General features: G+C 30.9%; 1 protein-coding gene across 4 annotated transcripts in view; it reads left to right on the top strand.

Annotated features, from left to right (window-relative positions):
* Positions 1-1,221: 1,221 nt before the first annotated feature.
* The window catches only part of LOC126738777 (uncharacterized), a 66,242-nt gene continuing 50,557 nt past the window's right edge, over positions 1,222-16,906 (top strand). For 2 of the 4 annotated variants that reach the window (XM_050444222.1, XM_050444219.1), the window contains exons 1-7: positions 1,309-1,501; positions 8,371-8,583; positions 13,814-14,004; positions 14,066-14,235; positions 15,366-15,499; positions 16,399-16,532; positions 16,647-16,845. In XM_050444222.1, coding sequence (XP_050300179.1) covers positions 1,403-1,501; positions 8,371-8,583; positions 13,814-14,004; positions 14,066-14,235; positions 15,366-15,499; positions 16,399-16,532; positions 16,647-16,845 — 1,140 coding nt within the window. In that variant the 5' untranslated portion in view covers positions 1,309-1,402. Of the gene's footprint in view, positions 1,241-1,308; positions 1,502-8,370; positions 8,584-13,813; positions 14,005-14,065; positions 14,236-15,365; positions 15,500-16,398; positions 16,533-16,646; positions 16,846-16,906 lie in introns of those variants that run through there. The other 2 variants (XM_050444220.1, XM_050444221.1) reach the window with 2 other exon arrangements.

The following is a 16,906-nucleotide window of genomic DNA, read 5'->3' as shown; positions in this document are numbered from 1 at the left end:
TGAGCAGATTGAAAAAACTCAAAATAAATTTTTAAGGGTGGCTGCTTTTAGATGTGGTTACAGCAGATAGGAGTATTACTATCAGTGGGTCAGGGATAACCTGAACTTACCCACATTAGACTTACGAAGAACATTACTCGACTTATATTTTATGCATAAGGTTTTAAATGCTACTATAGATTGTCCCGAGTTATTGTCTCTTTTTAAACTTAGGGTGCCTTCCAGATTGAATAGACAATCAGAAATATTTTCAGTTCCATTCCACCATACCAATAATTATGGTATTATTGAGCCAATTACACGAATGGCTCAAAGTGCTAATGGTCTGTCAGGACAGATAAGCTTTTTTGACTCTAGGATTACATCTTTTAAGGGGCAGTTAAAGAATATTATTTCATAGGGGCTTTAATTAATTAACTCATCTACACCTTTCATTGATTTATAGATAGTTTTGTAACTGAATATATATGTTTGTATGGGTATGAGTACCACTTTTATAAATGGATTCCGTAAATAAATAAATAAATTTCATTCCAAGTTTATAAAAAAATAATACAAGTTAATAATAATATTTCGGTGCAGCATCAAAGACCAAAACACGAAATATCTTGGAAACGGTTAATTTTAGAGGGTTCTCACAAGAGTTTTTACTCAAAAGCATTAGGGAAATTGTTTCTTTTACAAGAAAAAAAAAATTAAAACTACTCTTGCAAAAATGTGATGGCCATTTTACGCCTTCAACAGTGCAGGATGGAGCGCCCTCTATCCGCCACAGTAGAAAGAACGCCAATTTTTGAGATTCTCTTGCCAAAAAACCCCTAGGTTCCAATTTTCAAACTGGTATGTCGCAAATAGTTAACAAAAAATTAAATAAAATCGATTTTTATTTTTAAAATATAACACCCTATAGCTAAGAAACGAAGCAATTTTGGACTAAGGTAAGTTGCTTTAAATCGGCTTATTTTGACCTCAGGAATAATTATGTGCTACTTAGGGACACCTTGTATAATAAAATCAGCAACGAATATTACTGGCAATAATTCAAAAACTTTAAGGTTTCAATTATTACTGTAACGAGACAAACGTTGACATTTAAAAATTGACATTTTCAAATATCTTCTAAAAAAAAAGCATCGAGTTGCCTCGGCTTGTTTATACTTCATTTGATAAAAACAAATGAATATAGAGTTATTAATTTGTTACCTAGGTGCGTCTTCTTTCGCCATTTTGATGTCGTCGGGTAAGCGTCTCTTCTTTTTAAACTTTCTTATTTTTGACCCTTTTCCAATCCTACAAAAAGCAAAAAATATTCCGATTTTACCGTAAATTAAATTCGTTAACATAATATTAAATTTACAGTGTAGGTAGGGCGAATACTAACGTTTAAAAGTGAACATTAAAAATGCAGCCCGACGAGGCTGTTAGTAGCAGTCGAAATGAATCGGAACCGCAGCTCCTTACAGAATTTCTTAAGGCAGTCAATGCTGAATACACTCAACAGGTAAGGACCCAGTTAGGTAGTAGTACCCTTGCCAAGTTTTATGAATAAAAAACCTCGAAATGCAAAAAAAAATTCTGGCGCATTCGCCATTTTATCACATTGTAATTTTTTGGCTATAAAAAGGTACCAACAAAATGCATGTTTGAAATTATGAAGAAAAATTGTATTATAGTAAAGTTTACATCATGTAATATTATACAAAATAGGCCATCATGGTTGGACCTTTTTAGGATCTGAAATATTTCTGATTGGTTTTCTCTAATTGTAAAATCTTATTAACTAAACTATTGCATACTACAGACCAAAGATAAGTAATGATATATATGCATAAATCAACTACCATCTGAGCTTTGGAATCAAAATTTGCTAGACAAAATACTCTTCTAGACATTGACTTAATTCAATTTTCTATTATTGTCATGTCCATACTGGCCGAGCCTTCAACTCGTCAGCATTTTTCACCATTGCAGAGCCACAAATTTTGCGATCCAGAAGTTGCCATAAATTCTCAATTGGATTTAAATCAGGACTTTGAGATGGCAACTTTATTAACGTAAGTTTTTCCAACTATGCCGTTACCAACTTTGAATCTTTGTCCTGTCGAAACACAAAATTAACGGGCACTAATTGAAGATGTTACAGATTTTTTAGAAGTTTTGTTAAGTCAATTCTCAAGTAATTCTACAATATTATTAGCAGGAGCCTTCAATATTCATTAATTAAATAAGTTAGATCCCAATGTGCAATCAATAACTAATTTGTTAAATTCTTTTTGCATGTTCATAAACCTACTAGATTCTCTGCATTTCTGTTCAGTTCTAGAATATGTATGTACGTACATCTTTTGATAGTGAAAGTGTGAGGCAGTTGTTGCATCATTGTCGCTTGGAATATTATGGTCAAGGTAAACTTCAAAAAAGTGTGAGTCAGGTGTTCACAATATTAATACCTCATATAAAAGAAGGCGAACACGCCTGCTTCACTCAACCGAAACTTATAAAAGATTATTTACTTATCAAATTTTAATGATTATAAATAGCTGCCAAATACCAAAAAAACATTTAAAAATGTGTGCTTATATCCTTTCAAAAAATACATTTTTAAGAAATTACTGCAGGAACAATAAAGTGTAATTTAGTGGGTGTTTTTATATAGATTCTTTTTTCTATTGCGATGATGATAACAAAAACAATTAATGCAATAGACTATATTATGATATACATACATATAATATTCTGTTATATGTATACAAATTATTTGTATCTTTTGCTTTGTTATGTGTTTTTTTGTCGGGTTGAATTTGTTTATTTTTCCTTATGTAGGAGTATATGCTGTCAGATTTTCTTTTCTTTTTTTTTTTGTTGGTTGATGTACTCTTTATAATTTATAGCGTTTATATTATTTTTATTTATTTATTTCCAAATTACAATTTAACCTATATTACTTTCCTTAACTCTAAAGTGTGTAAAGAAATAAATAATAAGTAAACCGTTATAAGTTAGATTTACCCAATACCTAATAATAGCATTAATATATACAACAATAAGCCAACTTTATATTAATAATAAATGAGTGCCCCATTATATTAGGGATTATTTTTCCTGTTTTAATCTATCCCATTTAATGAATGTTCATGTTAGCGTTAAGTCTATATATCAAAATTTTATTGTAGTTTTTTTCTCTTTCCCTTCTCTCTCTCTCTCTCTCTCTCTCCTTTTTCTCTTTGCTATCCTTACCCCAGTAATACAATGAACGAATTCCCACGCATTGATCCCAATATTCACTATTATCTAACTTCAAAATTGTCTTGATTATTTTTAATAATTAGGTTTAGAATCTATATAAGTTTATATCTTTTCTTTCATCCCGTCGAACTTACCGAAGTAAAAAATGAAATCAAACGCCTAAAAAACCATAAATCATCTGGAGCTGATGGGATATCTTCCAGGTTGTTACTCTTTTTGCCTGATTCAGCCTTAAATGCTTTAGTTTCTGCCATAAACAATTCTTTACATAATGGCATTTTTCCTTCATGTTTAAAAGAGGCAGTGGTTATCCCTCTTCATAAGGGTGGAGATTTGGATCAGCCTTGTAATTTCCGTCCCATTTCTATTTTGTCTACCCTCTCTAAGATAGTTGAAAAACTTGCAAAAAGCAGAATTTTGTCCTTTTTACATCATAATGGCATTTTGTCTGCAAATCAGTTTGGATTTCAAGCCGGTAAACGGACTCATGATGCTGTTTTTAGCTTTTTGGAGAGCGTCTATGTGTCCTTGAATTCTGGAGAGTCATCGGCGGCAGTGTTTTGTGATCTATCCAAAGCATTTGACTGTGTGGATCATGGAATACTGTTATCTAAGCTCGATAAATATGGTTTTAGAGGCGTAGCATTGCGATGGCTTGAGTCCTATCTATCAAATCGTACTCAGAAGGTTACAGTGTCTGGGCGTTTGTCTGCTTCTAGATCCCTAAAATGCGGCGTTCCCCAGGGTTCAGTGTTTGGACCACTGTTATTTTTGCTGTATGTGGATGACTTGAGTTCATTGAAACTGCAGGGCAAGGTGGTTCAGTTTGCTGATGATACCACTATACTATGGAGCCATAAAAATTCTGACTATATTAAGACTTGTATCCTTGAAGACCTTCAGATTTTATCAGGGTGGTGTGCTTCCAACAGGCTCGTGTTTAATGTAAGAAAGACGTCTATTATGGGGTTTAAGTGCGATGTTCAGGGTCTGTTTGACGAAAATTCCCTCTTGCAGAATAAAGAGTGCTGCAAGTTCCTAGGAATTACTATTGATGGTCGCCTTCCGTTTGAAGATCATATTTTACATTTAGCTGGGAAATTATCTTCTGGATGTTTCGCAGTAAGAATGGCAAAACAAGAGCTGGGAGGGGTGGTTGCACGTTCAGTGTACTTTTCACTTATTGAATCTCATATTCGGTATGGCTTGCCTTTTTGGGGTTTAACCAATAAGGGGCTACTTAACATTATCTTTGTTATTCAAAAAAAAGCAGTTAGATACCTGTGTTCTGCTAAGTTAAGAGATTCTTGCAAACCCCTCTTCATTTCTGAAAAAATCCTAACTCTTTTTTCACTCTTTATCTTAGAAACAGCTGCTCTTATTCACAAAATTCCCAAACTACCCTCTGACACTGGCCATTTGACTCGTCGTGTAAATGATGTTCCCCTACCTATTCCTACGTCTTCCCTTACCAAAAACTCATTAATTTACATAAGTAAAAAAATTTACAATCATGTTCCTCTGTGTGTTAGGCATATATCGGATGTTAAGAAATTTAAAAGAGAATTAAAGTCGCTTTTATTGGCTAAGGCATATTATAACCTGGATGACTTTTTTAATGATAGGTTTTAACCTTGGACATGTTGGAAAGTTTTCTTTTTTTCCTTTTTTCTACTCTAGTTTTGTCAACAAGTTTACCTTTATTTAGTAATTGATTGTTTTATTTAGTTATCTTTAATTTAAGTATGTTCAAAAAGTTTTGTCTTCTTGTGTTTAATTTTGTTCATTGTTTTGTCAATTTTTGAAATTGTATTTGTGTTTTGTTTTTTTAGCTTGTAGGATGCTTGTACACAAGATTATTCTTACATAATATAGCACATTTTCTTTCTTTCTTTCTTTCTTTCTTTTCTTATGCAAGCTGTTCTACCTTGCTCCAGTAACCATTTTCTTAGGCCTGTTTTAAAAGATGGAATATATAAAATATTTTGTAAGTTCTGTGGAATGAAGCGGTATACATGTGGTCCCAAGAATTGTAGAGATCTTTGCCCAATTCTTTTATATGTCCTGTCAGTTTTATTTATCTTATTATTTTTATGTCTAGTATTGTGATCGTGTCGTGTGTAATGTTTTGTAGTTCGGTCCTCTTTTTGTATTGCCTTGTTAGCATCTTAAAACAAAAGATTTGGTGAATATCTAATAAGGGGTTTTCTTTGTACAGTAAATCGCTTGGATATCGCCTTTCCTTGACAAACATTATTTTTAGAAAAAGTTTCTGCATTATCTCCAACTTCTTTAGATGTACATCATAGGCCCCACCCCAACCCAAAATTCCATACTGAATATGAGAATATACTAATGAGTAATATATTACCTTTATTTGAAACGTATCTAGTATTTGCTTAATTTGTTTAAATTTAAATATAATTACTCTAAGTTTTTTTATGACATTCTTGATATGTATATTCCATTTTAATAAATTATCAATATACACACCCAGATATTTAATGGATTGAGCTTCCTCAATATTCAGTTGATGTTGATTTATATGTAAGCTTGAAAATCCGGGTCCATTTTTCTTAGAACAATTAAATGCCAGATGTTTCGTTTTTTCAAAATTTATAGTTATATACATTTCATCAAACCAATCCTTAAAGTAGAACATATCACGCTCGGTTTTTGCCTTCACATCACCGCAGGAATTCCCTTCATAAAACACGACTGTATCATCCGCAAAGGAAGAGATTTGACCTTCGTACATAATTACCCTGCAATAGTCCGTTAATATAGATAGAAAATAATATTGGTCCAAGAACTGTGCCCTGGGGTAGACCAAATTCAAGATTGCTTTCTCTACTTAAGAAATCATCTATTTGCACTTGTTGCCTTCTATTGGAAAGGTATGACTTAAAAATATCCAGAACTTTACCTCTAAATCCGTTTGCTTCTAATACCTGCAGCATTATTTTGTGGTCTACAGTGTCAAAGGCACGCGCTAGGTCTAAAAATATGCATATTATTTTTTTGTTTTTATCTAAACCTGAATGAATTTTATTATAGTAAGATATACAATCGCGTCTTCTGTTGATATTTTTGATCTAATTCCATATTGTTTAGGAGATAAAACATTAAATTTTTCCAAGAAGGAGGATATTTGTTCTTTCAATAATTTTTCTTTAATCTTTGAAATAGTTGAAATTAGCGTAATTGGCCTATAGTTAGATACAATTGTTTTGTCTCCTTTTTTGTGCAGTGGCTTAATTATACCCAATTTAAGATCCTGTGGATAATTTCCTGTTAAAATAATTTGGTTAAAAAGGTGAATCAGCGGCTTATTAATATAAGAGCTAACAAGTTTTATGTGGTGTATACCTTCTTTCCCAGGAGCTTTATTAGGCTTAAGCTGCTTTATTACATTTACTACATCCGCATCTTTCGGGGATTTTAGAAATATGTTGTTATTATTAATTTTACACTTTCTGGGAGAATTTAAAGGTTTTTGTATCTTAGATGCCAGATCCTGGCCTAATTTTGAAAAGTAGGTGTTAAATCCATTAGCAATTTCGAGTTTATTTGAAATTATTTTTCCTTCGGTACAAATCTGAGTAATTTCTTGTTTCATATCGGGTTTACCTTACCTACATATGAATTAACTACTTTCCATAACTTCTTAGGGACATTATTTGAATCTGTAATTTGAGATTTATAGTACTCTATTTTCGTTTTATAAATAAGTTTTTCCAAATATTTCTTGTATTCTTTATATGTATTGATTTTTTCGATGTCGTTGGGGAATTTTTTAGTTTCCTGGTATAATTTTTGCTTTGTATTTACAAACTATTAAACCGCTTGTTATCCACGGAGTTCGCTTTTTGTGTTTATTATTAATTTTAATTTATTTTGTGTGGCTAAATTTTGACAATGTTTTATATTGTCAAGTAAGTGATTTAGAAGTTCATTGGTGTCATGCTTTTTATGAAAGGAATCCCAGTTTAGTTTGCTAAACAAGTCTATAAATTTAGAGTCGTCTAATTTTTCGTAATAATTCTCACTTTTATCCCTTATCCCTTATCGGGAACTCTCCTATATTTATTAGTCGTAAAATATTTAATCATGTTCCTTTTTCGATTAGGACTGTTACAGAACTTAAAAAGTTTAGGAGAGAACTAAAGAATTTAATCTTACCAAAAGCTTACTACAGCATTTAAGAGTAATTTAACGACTTATTTTAATATTTAAAATTAATTATATATCTGTTGATCAGATTTATTTTATTTTTTTTTATTATTCTTGTTTTATGTTGGTTCTCGCCTTTTCTTTTCTTCTTTTTTGGTTTTTTCTTTGATTATATAAAATATGCTTCTATGTACAATCAAAATTGATTCTGTATTCTGTTTTTGTCCTGTATCCTGTATAACCAAATAAATACTTGTATTATAAATTCTGGGATTAGGAAGCTTTTAGCACAAGTTTGTAAACTTAGCAAATAAAGTATATTTTGACTTGACTTTGACTTTGACTTGTGTACAAGATATGAGTAAAGCTGAACAATAGTTAAAATGAGGCATTATAATAACTTTTTAGACCTTAGTGACAAACAAGTTAAAATACGAGACAATAATTTTTTTACCTAATTTTTTATGATCTATGTGCAATAAAAAGTTCAACTGTGGATCAATAACTATTTCCAAATATTTAATTTCAGAAACAAGATCTACGTGATCTCCATTTACATATTTGTCTTTAACCCCAACACAGTACATTTTGTTTTCTTTATATTTAATTTTAATTTGTTTTTGCATAACCAATCATACAAAATATGCATCTTAGAGTTCATTATTCTGGTAATGTTTTTGAAGTTAGAGAAACAGAAGTAAGAGAGAGAAGTAACGAGAAGTAAGAGAAACCACATTTAGAGAAATTGACTGAATAGATTTAAAAGTTCTTTCTTTAGGTTTAGTTACAAGTTCAAGGGAATTTTTTATTCTATATGGTGAGTTAAGAGTAAGGGTTTTAAGTAACTTAGAAAGATATGCTGCTAACTTTTACATATGTGTATGTGTAAGTTAATTGTAGAAACCACAGGTCATAGACATATGAGCTTATGATAATTTTTTTATGTTATAGAACAGATCGCAGACTCCCGTGCCGGTATCTGAGGAAGCAATAGCTCTATTATGCAAGCTATTAAAACGTCTGCATAATATAGAGATAAAACGAACTTCAGCTAAACAATTCACCGAAGGCGTACTTGATTTTATTGATATGATGGTTGTGTTTTTGTCGAACCAAAAGAAAATAGACTACGTCCAGGAAACTAAATACATTAACTTAATTTTGGTAAGTCTGATTAAGTAAATGCGTTAAATTTCTATATTAATTCATTACATTTGTACTCCTATTAATGTTTTAATAAACAGTCTTTTTCTTCTATTATGTATTCACTAAAAAAAACTTTTTTATATTCTATTTTAATAGCACTTTACAAATTATATTACACTGGGTAATTAATCCTATTACAAAGTACGATCCTACATCTAAATTATTACACCGAACTATAAACTAATTACATTCCTGTTAAAATAATTATTAGTTGGGGTAAAGTAACGTTAAATACGCCTATTTTATTGTTTATTTTATTATAGAGGTTACATATACTAAAAAGAGGAGAATTTAGATGACTTTTATTATTGGCTACATATGGGAAGTAAAAACTAAGAACATTTATGGTATGGTATGCTTATGGCACATTAAGAGAAAGAGGATGAGAGTAAAGGATCATCAATAAGGCCATTTAGCAATTAAAAAAGATACACTACAGTTAAGTTGAATCTATATCTGTCAAGTAACTCCATCTTGTAAATATTACATAACTCAATTGAAGAGGCATTACTAATGTAATATTTTGTTTCTCTAAAAAACGATGATTGAAGGAACTTAAATTGTGGTTAACTAGTAAAATAGATAGGAAAATCACAGACACAGTAACAAAGGCACTGGAATTGTCAAACTCTATCAATACAAAATGCCGATGCTTCAATAACTTTATGACGATTATTTTGTTAAAAGAATAGAGTTTTGTGAATTCATGAGTCGCGAAGTTAACGCCACCCCTAATATTCTATCGAATACCTGTTTCAGCGTTAAATGTTCAGTTTTTCTAAATGAAAATGTTAATACACAAAATTGTCGATATTGTAGAGAAGAACATACACAATGTTTGGGCTGGTATAGCCGTTACTGACCTTTTATTTATTGAAAGAAACTTGACAGGTGATCTGTACCTTAATTATGCTTGAAGAGACTATTGACTGATCCTCTTATCACCCAGAAACTCAAATTGATCCAGAGGGTAATTAAGTTTTACAGGAATATCTGTGAAGGGTGCTCCGCCTTATCATTTTCTTCCGGTCCGACAGTTGATTGTACAAGAGAATCCTGGATAAATTCTTTGGCACCATTTGAATGGCCTTCAAGATCACCGGATCTAGCACTCTTAGACTGCCTTCTTTGGGGACATTTTAAATCTGTTGTTTATAAAACACAACCTGCTGATATTGCTGATCCTAAAAGACGAATTGCAGCAGAATGCCGGTCAATTCTCGGTGTTTTGCTCAAGTTTCTCTCTCAAGTTTGCCGATATATTAGGAAGGACTTCGATCCCATGTGTTTTATGGTAGAAATTTATCTTTAGCAAATAAACAGTTATTTTTATTGAAGTAAAATAATCAATAAGTAGCAAATCTATTCTTTAAACTAGATTTTCTTTCTGTTATTTAACGATTTTAATGGTGTAACCTATTTTTCTAATCATTTGTACTATAAGGAGACCCAATGCAATAGTTTTGGTTCAAACAATGACCTGAAAACTAAAATTTGAATGCAGGTCCCTATATCCTGGACGCAGTTTAAAAATAAGCGAAGAATTATCCACCTAGAACCACATTAGAAAAACACAATGTTTAATTTATTTATTATTATACGGGATCAACCCCATTACAAAAAAGAATAATACAATATAATTCATTTAACCTAACCACAACTATTAAATTCTAACAGAATTAACAACCATATTAACCATTTAATTGTCATTAACACTGATTTGTCTCTGATAAGTTAACTACAACCTAAAATATAAAAAAGAACTATAAATAAATATAAAAAAGAACAATGACTAAAAGCTAATATCACAAATATTAAAAATTAAAATATATCCATAATCAAAAATAAAAAAATTAACAAAAAGATTCAAATAATTTCTCTAATTTGATGCCTAAACTGAGACAATGTAATGTCCAAAATATCCACTTCACCTGAGTTTAACAATTTTAAAGTCCTCTCAATTGGAGAGTGAAGTGCATAATTGGTGCCACGAAAAGGCAGGGAAAACAAACGATTATGTCTTAGGTTTCTAGTTGGCACATTAAAGAAAATCATCTTCAGAAGTTCAGGGCAATTTATATGACCATTTAACAACTTGAATATCAAAATGAGATCTGAACCGACAAGAAATCAGAAAACCAAGTCACTAATCTCCCAGGAAAGCCAAACAGTTCCAACTTCCTTAGTAATATGCCATGATTAACTCTATCAAAAGCCTTGGAGTCATTGTAGTCAGTAAGTCAGTGTAGATGACATCCACCTGACACCCCTTTCCCAAGGCAGTTAGTAAATCCTGATGAAATATGAGCAAATTTGTCAATGTTAATTTTCCAGATGTGCTCATTCACCAATAACTCCTTGCAATGAAAATGCAACTGATCAAAAATAAGCCCATCCAAAAGCTTTGGGATTGCAGACTGTATACTTACACTTCTATAATCCGTTAATTCACTGATATCACCAGCTTCAAATATTGAGACCACAAAGCTGTGTTTCCATAGAGTTGGAAAATCGGCTGTATCCAAAGATCTTTTAAATACATATACACATCAAAATGGTCTAAGGAACACTTAGAAAAATAGTTTTTTTCGCCTTATAAATTTTTATATATTTATATTTTCATCCGGAATATATACTACCTTTAATATTAAGATACCAACGAAGTAAAATAAATATTTGGGTACAAAAAATCATGCCAGACAGAACAGCGTTTTTTGCTACTTGCACATTTTGTCGAAATAACAGATTATAATTTTTAAATTCTAACGCAATATCGCATTTTCTGTGGTTCCAACCGAACAATTGTGATTTAGTTTTTATTCAGACGACATTTAACTCGAGAGTAAATGCTAAGAGCAGTCGGAATGCTTGAGGCAGGAACAAGTCAAAGAGACGTTGCAAGAGCTTTGGATACATCTCCCAGTGTAATTAACCGTTTGTGGACAAGATATAGAGAGACAAATGATGTTAGAGAACGGCATCAAGGCCCGTCGCCAGTTACCACACCTGCCCAAGACCGTTTTATAACTTTGCAAGCTCGAAGAAATCCCACGGTAACAGCCTCTGTTTTGGTTCAGCAGCTCTCACGAGTGCATAACGTCGAGGTTTCAGGTCAAACTATTAGAAACCGTTTGCATGAGAGAGGACTTCATGCCAGAAGACCCCTAAGGGTTCCTCGGTTAACTTGGAAATCGAGGTGCAAGATTAACGTGGTGCCAAGAACATGTTAATTGGAATCAAGAAAGATGGGCCACGGTTCTTTTTACGGATGATTCTCGATTTTCATTTTATCCTGATTCTGGTAGAATTCGTGTCTGGAGAGAGGAAGGAAATGAAAGTCGTTTGCATCATGCCCGGGAAGTAGTAAGGCAACGTGGTGGATCACTAATGTTTTTGGGTGGCATTAGACTTGACGGAAAAACGAACCTCATTTTTGTGGAAAATACAATGACAGGAATAAGTTATACGGATTAATATACTACTGCCTGTAATTGTTCCATATTTACGCGAAATGGGCCGAAATTCGTTGTTGCAACAAGATAATGCCCCACCACATCGAGCACGGCTTGTACGAATCGCTATTGAGGAAAATCAAATCAATCTTCTACCCTGGCCCTCTACCTCACCGGACCTTAATCCAATTAAGCATGTTTGGGATTAGTTAAAAAGGCAACTTCTTAAGGTAACGATTTGACTTTTTTCAAAGCGCTCTGGAGCTTCGTCTTGCTGTGACACATGTTTGGGAGGAGTTGCCCCAAGAATTAATTAATAATTTAATTTTAAGTATGCCTAGGCGATGCCAAAGTGTTACCATTAATAATAGAGGTGGACCATCTGGCTACTAGTTTAATTTGTATTTGGTAAATTTTTATTTTTATAATTTTTTTTAATAAACGGTAATAAATGGGATTTTGTTCTTTATTTTTAATTGGGCCCTAAATTATGAGTAAATTATAATTACAAAAAAAAGTTAATAATTATATTGTTATTTTATTCGAATAATGTAAAAAAATTGCAATAATTAACTCTTTTCCAATCTTCTCAAAAATATTAACATATTTGTATGTGTTCCCTAGACCATTTTGATGTGTGTATAATAAAAAGAGGGTAAGAAATAGTACAATTTTTATTACATTTTCAAGAGAAAAAGTAAATTTATATTTAAGAATCTTATCACGTTTTTAATTTATGCTTTGATTGTTAAAGAAAAACCTAATTTATCAACCGTAGGTGCTAGTAAATAGCATATTAAAAAAAGTTTAAAAAAGTGCTACATAAATTTGGATATCATTTTTACAAAATGTCAGTATAAAAATAATAGATAACCACAGAAATAAGAAGACTAGCTTATTACCGTGATTTGATGGATATGAAAAACTGAAATCAAGAATCCTTGACTAGAGATAGACATCTCCAGTTTTTAGAAAATGATATCATTATTATATGGATTTATATGGAGAACTTTTATGGGATCAAAAGTTAATGGCGCGTAATAAACTTATGGCGCACCACTTCATAACTTTATGTCGGTAATTTTTTGAATATTCCCCTTTTAATGAATGGATTGGAACTCGTGGTTCCATTAACTGGCCACCAAATAGCCTTGATCTGACTCCATTAGATGGGGATATCTAAAAAATGTAGTCTATAAAGGCATGAAAATTTAAAGGTCTACACTACTTAAATGAGATTATTTTCAATGATCTGTTGAAATTATATACAAAGCTTATGGATTGTATCTATTGAAAATAACATATAACTCATATAACATTTGTGAATTTTTAAAGAAAAAAAAAAACGTTTTAAAACATATAAGATCTTTTTTTCTAAAAAATGTAAATATTTCAAAGAAAACCAAATATTACCATATTATATATTTTTGAAATCAGAAGTTTGAAGTTTGTTCATTTAATATACAAATATACAAGGGGTTTTTATTAAGTTGGCGATATCCCTGAATTATATTTTAAAACATTTCGTGGCGATTTAAGGTAAACTCAACAATTTTTATATTTAAAGTCTAAAGTTTTAACTTTGTTGTCTAAATATAAGGAACAGCCCTGTACATGTGTTCTGTTCATACATTTTTATTGATTTACCTTTTAGATATTTTTTATTATTTGTCTTTTTATATTTCCAGGATTGTTTTCTAATATCAGATTAAATATATGTACTTTGCATATTTTAGGGGTCATTTAAGACCAAATATTTAAAAAATGCTTTCGTCGTCGAAGGAACAGCTAGAATATTGGAAATGTTTATGTATAATAATCTTAGCGATGCTGGTAAAAAAATCCTGCTTAAAATATTCAATAAAATAGATACCGGCGTGAACGAGCAACTTAGGACGGAAACTGCCGAAGGACTGCTTTCTTACATGTCAGTTAAAATTGTTATTTTTATTTTAATAACTTTTTTAAATAATTATTTTTTCTTTTAGGTTTAATATTATAGATTCTTTAAGAAATTATGGCGATTATACGTTGCAAACCGATATTATGGAAGCGATATATCGGATTTTTGGATATTATATTAAAAAATTACCTGACGAAGATTTCGAGAAATATATGATTGAGCCAAACAGCAGAGAGTTGGGCGTATCCCTGAAAGGTACTTTTAAGTTTTTTTTATTGCATGATTGTTGATTGAAGTTATTGGAGGGCAAATTGCAAATATTACTCCTTGGTTATACAGAGGTAATAAGAAACATTGTTTTTTCATAAATAAATAAATATATGCCTTGGTATTTTTAGGTTTCAGTTCGATATAGCGTTAGTCAAGTCTCTTACATTTTTTATAAGGCCAACGTTTCAGTCTGTAATAGACCTTCTTCAGAGTATTATAAAAACTAAAATGAATATAAAAAATCGCCAAAAAAAAGCAAGAATATGCTTTTTTTTGAAAATATCAGTTAAAAACAGTTCAAATTCAAATAATTTATTTTTCACCAAAAAAAATTCTAAAAGTATTAAAAACAGATGGTTATTGATTAATGAGAAAATAGGACCTTTTATTATGGCTATATAAATTATAACTAAAAAATCTTTAACTTACCCTAGATACATTTAAGATAAAAAATATAAATAAGATATAGAATTTAGATACAAAAGTTAAATAAAAAACTGGAATAGGAAAAAAACCCAAGGCTAATAAATCCAGAAAAGAAGAGAGCACTACAGTAAATAAATCGTAATTAAAATATATATATATATATATGGGTATATAATTTATTATACCGATATATTTTTAAAACAGATCCCAAAGGAAGAAAGGGACAATTCCGATTCAAATTCAAAAATTTATTTATTCTTAAAATACAGAGCTATAGTCACATTGTGACCTGTAAGGTCATTTATTGTTTAAATTGAAATACTTGTTTCTGTACCTTGATCTACTTATGACACTTTACAATACATTAAACAGATTGGCAACTTTTTGCTGAACACTGCCAGTAGCTCGATTTGATTCACACTACCAGAGGCATAATGTTGTAAATAAACAAAAAATGTGTACCAAAATACCAATGTATGTAAGTAAGTGTACGGGCCTAGTTTATGTTAAACTGGTCACCAAATATTTATTGGAATTTATTTACAATTATCAGCAATATCCTTAACTGTTGTGGTTCAGTTTATTATTATTTATTTTTAATAACTCGTTCTATTTGCTCTTGATCCTTCAAAACCTTTAAATATTTTTTTCTTACTTCCATACTATTAATATTTATAAATCTGTTTCAGATATCGATAATAGCAATTTTGAGAATCGTATACGGATTTGGTTAAACAATTACAACACAAGATCAAGTAATATTTTTTCGATATTGTGCCAGTCTGTCACTATTGGATCGATACATTGTGATCCCACCGATGAGGTAAGTATTTTTAAAATTTTATTCTAATTAGAATTAAAATAGGTGAAGGTGAAGCAAAATGCTATTTTCTATTTGATTAATTCTACACTATAGTTAGTACATAAGACAGTGGTCGAAACTCAGATCATAATGAAAATAGATGTGGTTCTTCATGTTTTTAAAAATACTGTTTATTTATTTAACCTGCACCATTAAATAATTACAAAATTAAAGGACAGAAAAAAAACAAGTGTGTTCTTGCTAAATCTGTACTCTGGTTTTCTTCCTCTATATTAAAACGTCACCCGCTTGACGTGCAACGTTGCCAAGATTCATCAAATCCAAAGATTAACCAGTCAAAATGTTAAATTTGGTCATTTAAATGTGCGTTCTCTTTTTACGAGTTATAATGAATTTAAATCAATGACTGCACTAAATAATTTTGATAATTTGTTCTTGTCTGAGATATGGCTTATTCAAGATGATAATTTAGAACGTTTTTAATGTAAGAGATGGAGCCAGCAGAGATATAAAAACAAAGAGTACAGTTTTGAAGAAATTAAAAATATATGGAAAAATATTGATCAAGATATAATTGATAATTTCTTCCATGCCTCAAAGGTGCCGCCAGGTAATCGCAAATAAAGGCTTGCGGACTAAATATTAAGGGCGCAGTCTGATAATGTTATCTTTTATTTTTATTGTAAGCGTCGCTTAACTTTTGTCGTATAGAAATATTTAACTTTTCTTTTTTTTATGATCTTGTTTATACAGAAGAATTTTGGTATGTTATGTAATAAATATATGTTTATTAATGAGTGTATTTGTTTTATTAAGTCTTAATTCTTCTGTATCGTAAAAAACTGTATCGTAGCTCCATTTTTGTCCGATACTGTATGATGTTTATCTTTATTTTTTAGGCATTTGATGGCAAAAGTATATGGGTTGACTTTAACATTAAAGATGGTAACTTAGGCTTTTTTGTTTCTGATGAGCTCGGTTGGGGTAGGCTTACGCTATTAGCCAAATATGTTACTAATGTGCAAATTAAAAGGTAATATAGTATTTTAATTTTAAATATTAAAGACCGACAAGATCTAAATCCAAAATTTTATACCATATTTGTGATTTTATTGGAATCTAATTGATTGCATCTTATTATTTGTAGGCCTGCTGAAAATAGAGGCACGACAGTCATATTATCGATGAACTTTAAAAAATCCATTATTTGCGATACGGCTAAAGAAAGTATATGGAAGTCGGCTGATAAACATCTGCAATTAACCATATGCAAAGAGGATAATGAAAAGCAGCTAAACCGACTTATTTCACATGTATTACCTAAAATGTTCAAAGATACATTTATTGTAAGTCTTATTGCGACTAGTAAATATATTATATAGGGTGGACTCTTAACTTAAATAACTT

Source organism: Anthonomus grandis, chromosome 7 (genome assembly GCF_022605725.1).
Source record: "Anthonomus grandis grandis chromosome 7, icAntGran1.3, whole genome shotgun sequence".
Lineage (NCBI taxonomy): Eukaryota > Metazoa > Arthropoda > Insecta > Coleoptera > Curculionidae > Anthonomus > Anthonomus grandis.
This window is presented reverse-complemented; position numbering and strand designations above follow the sequence as displayed.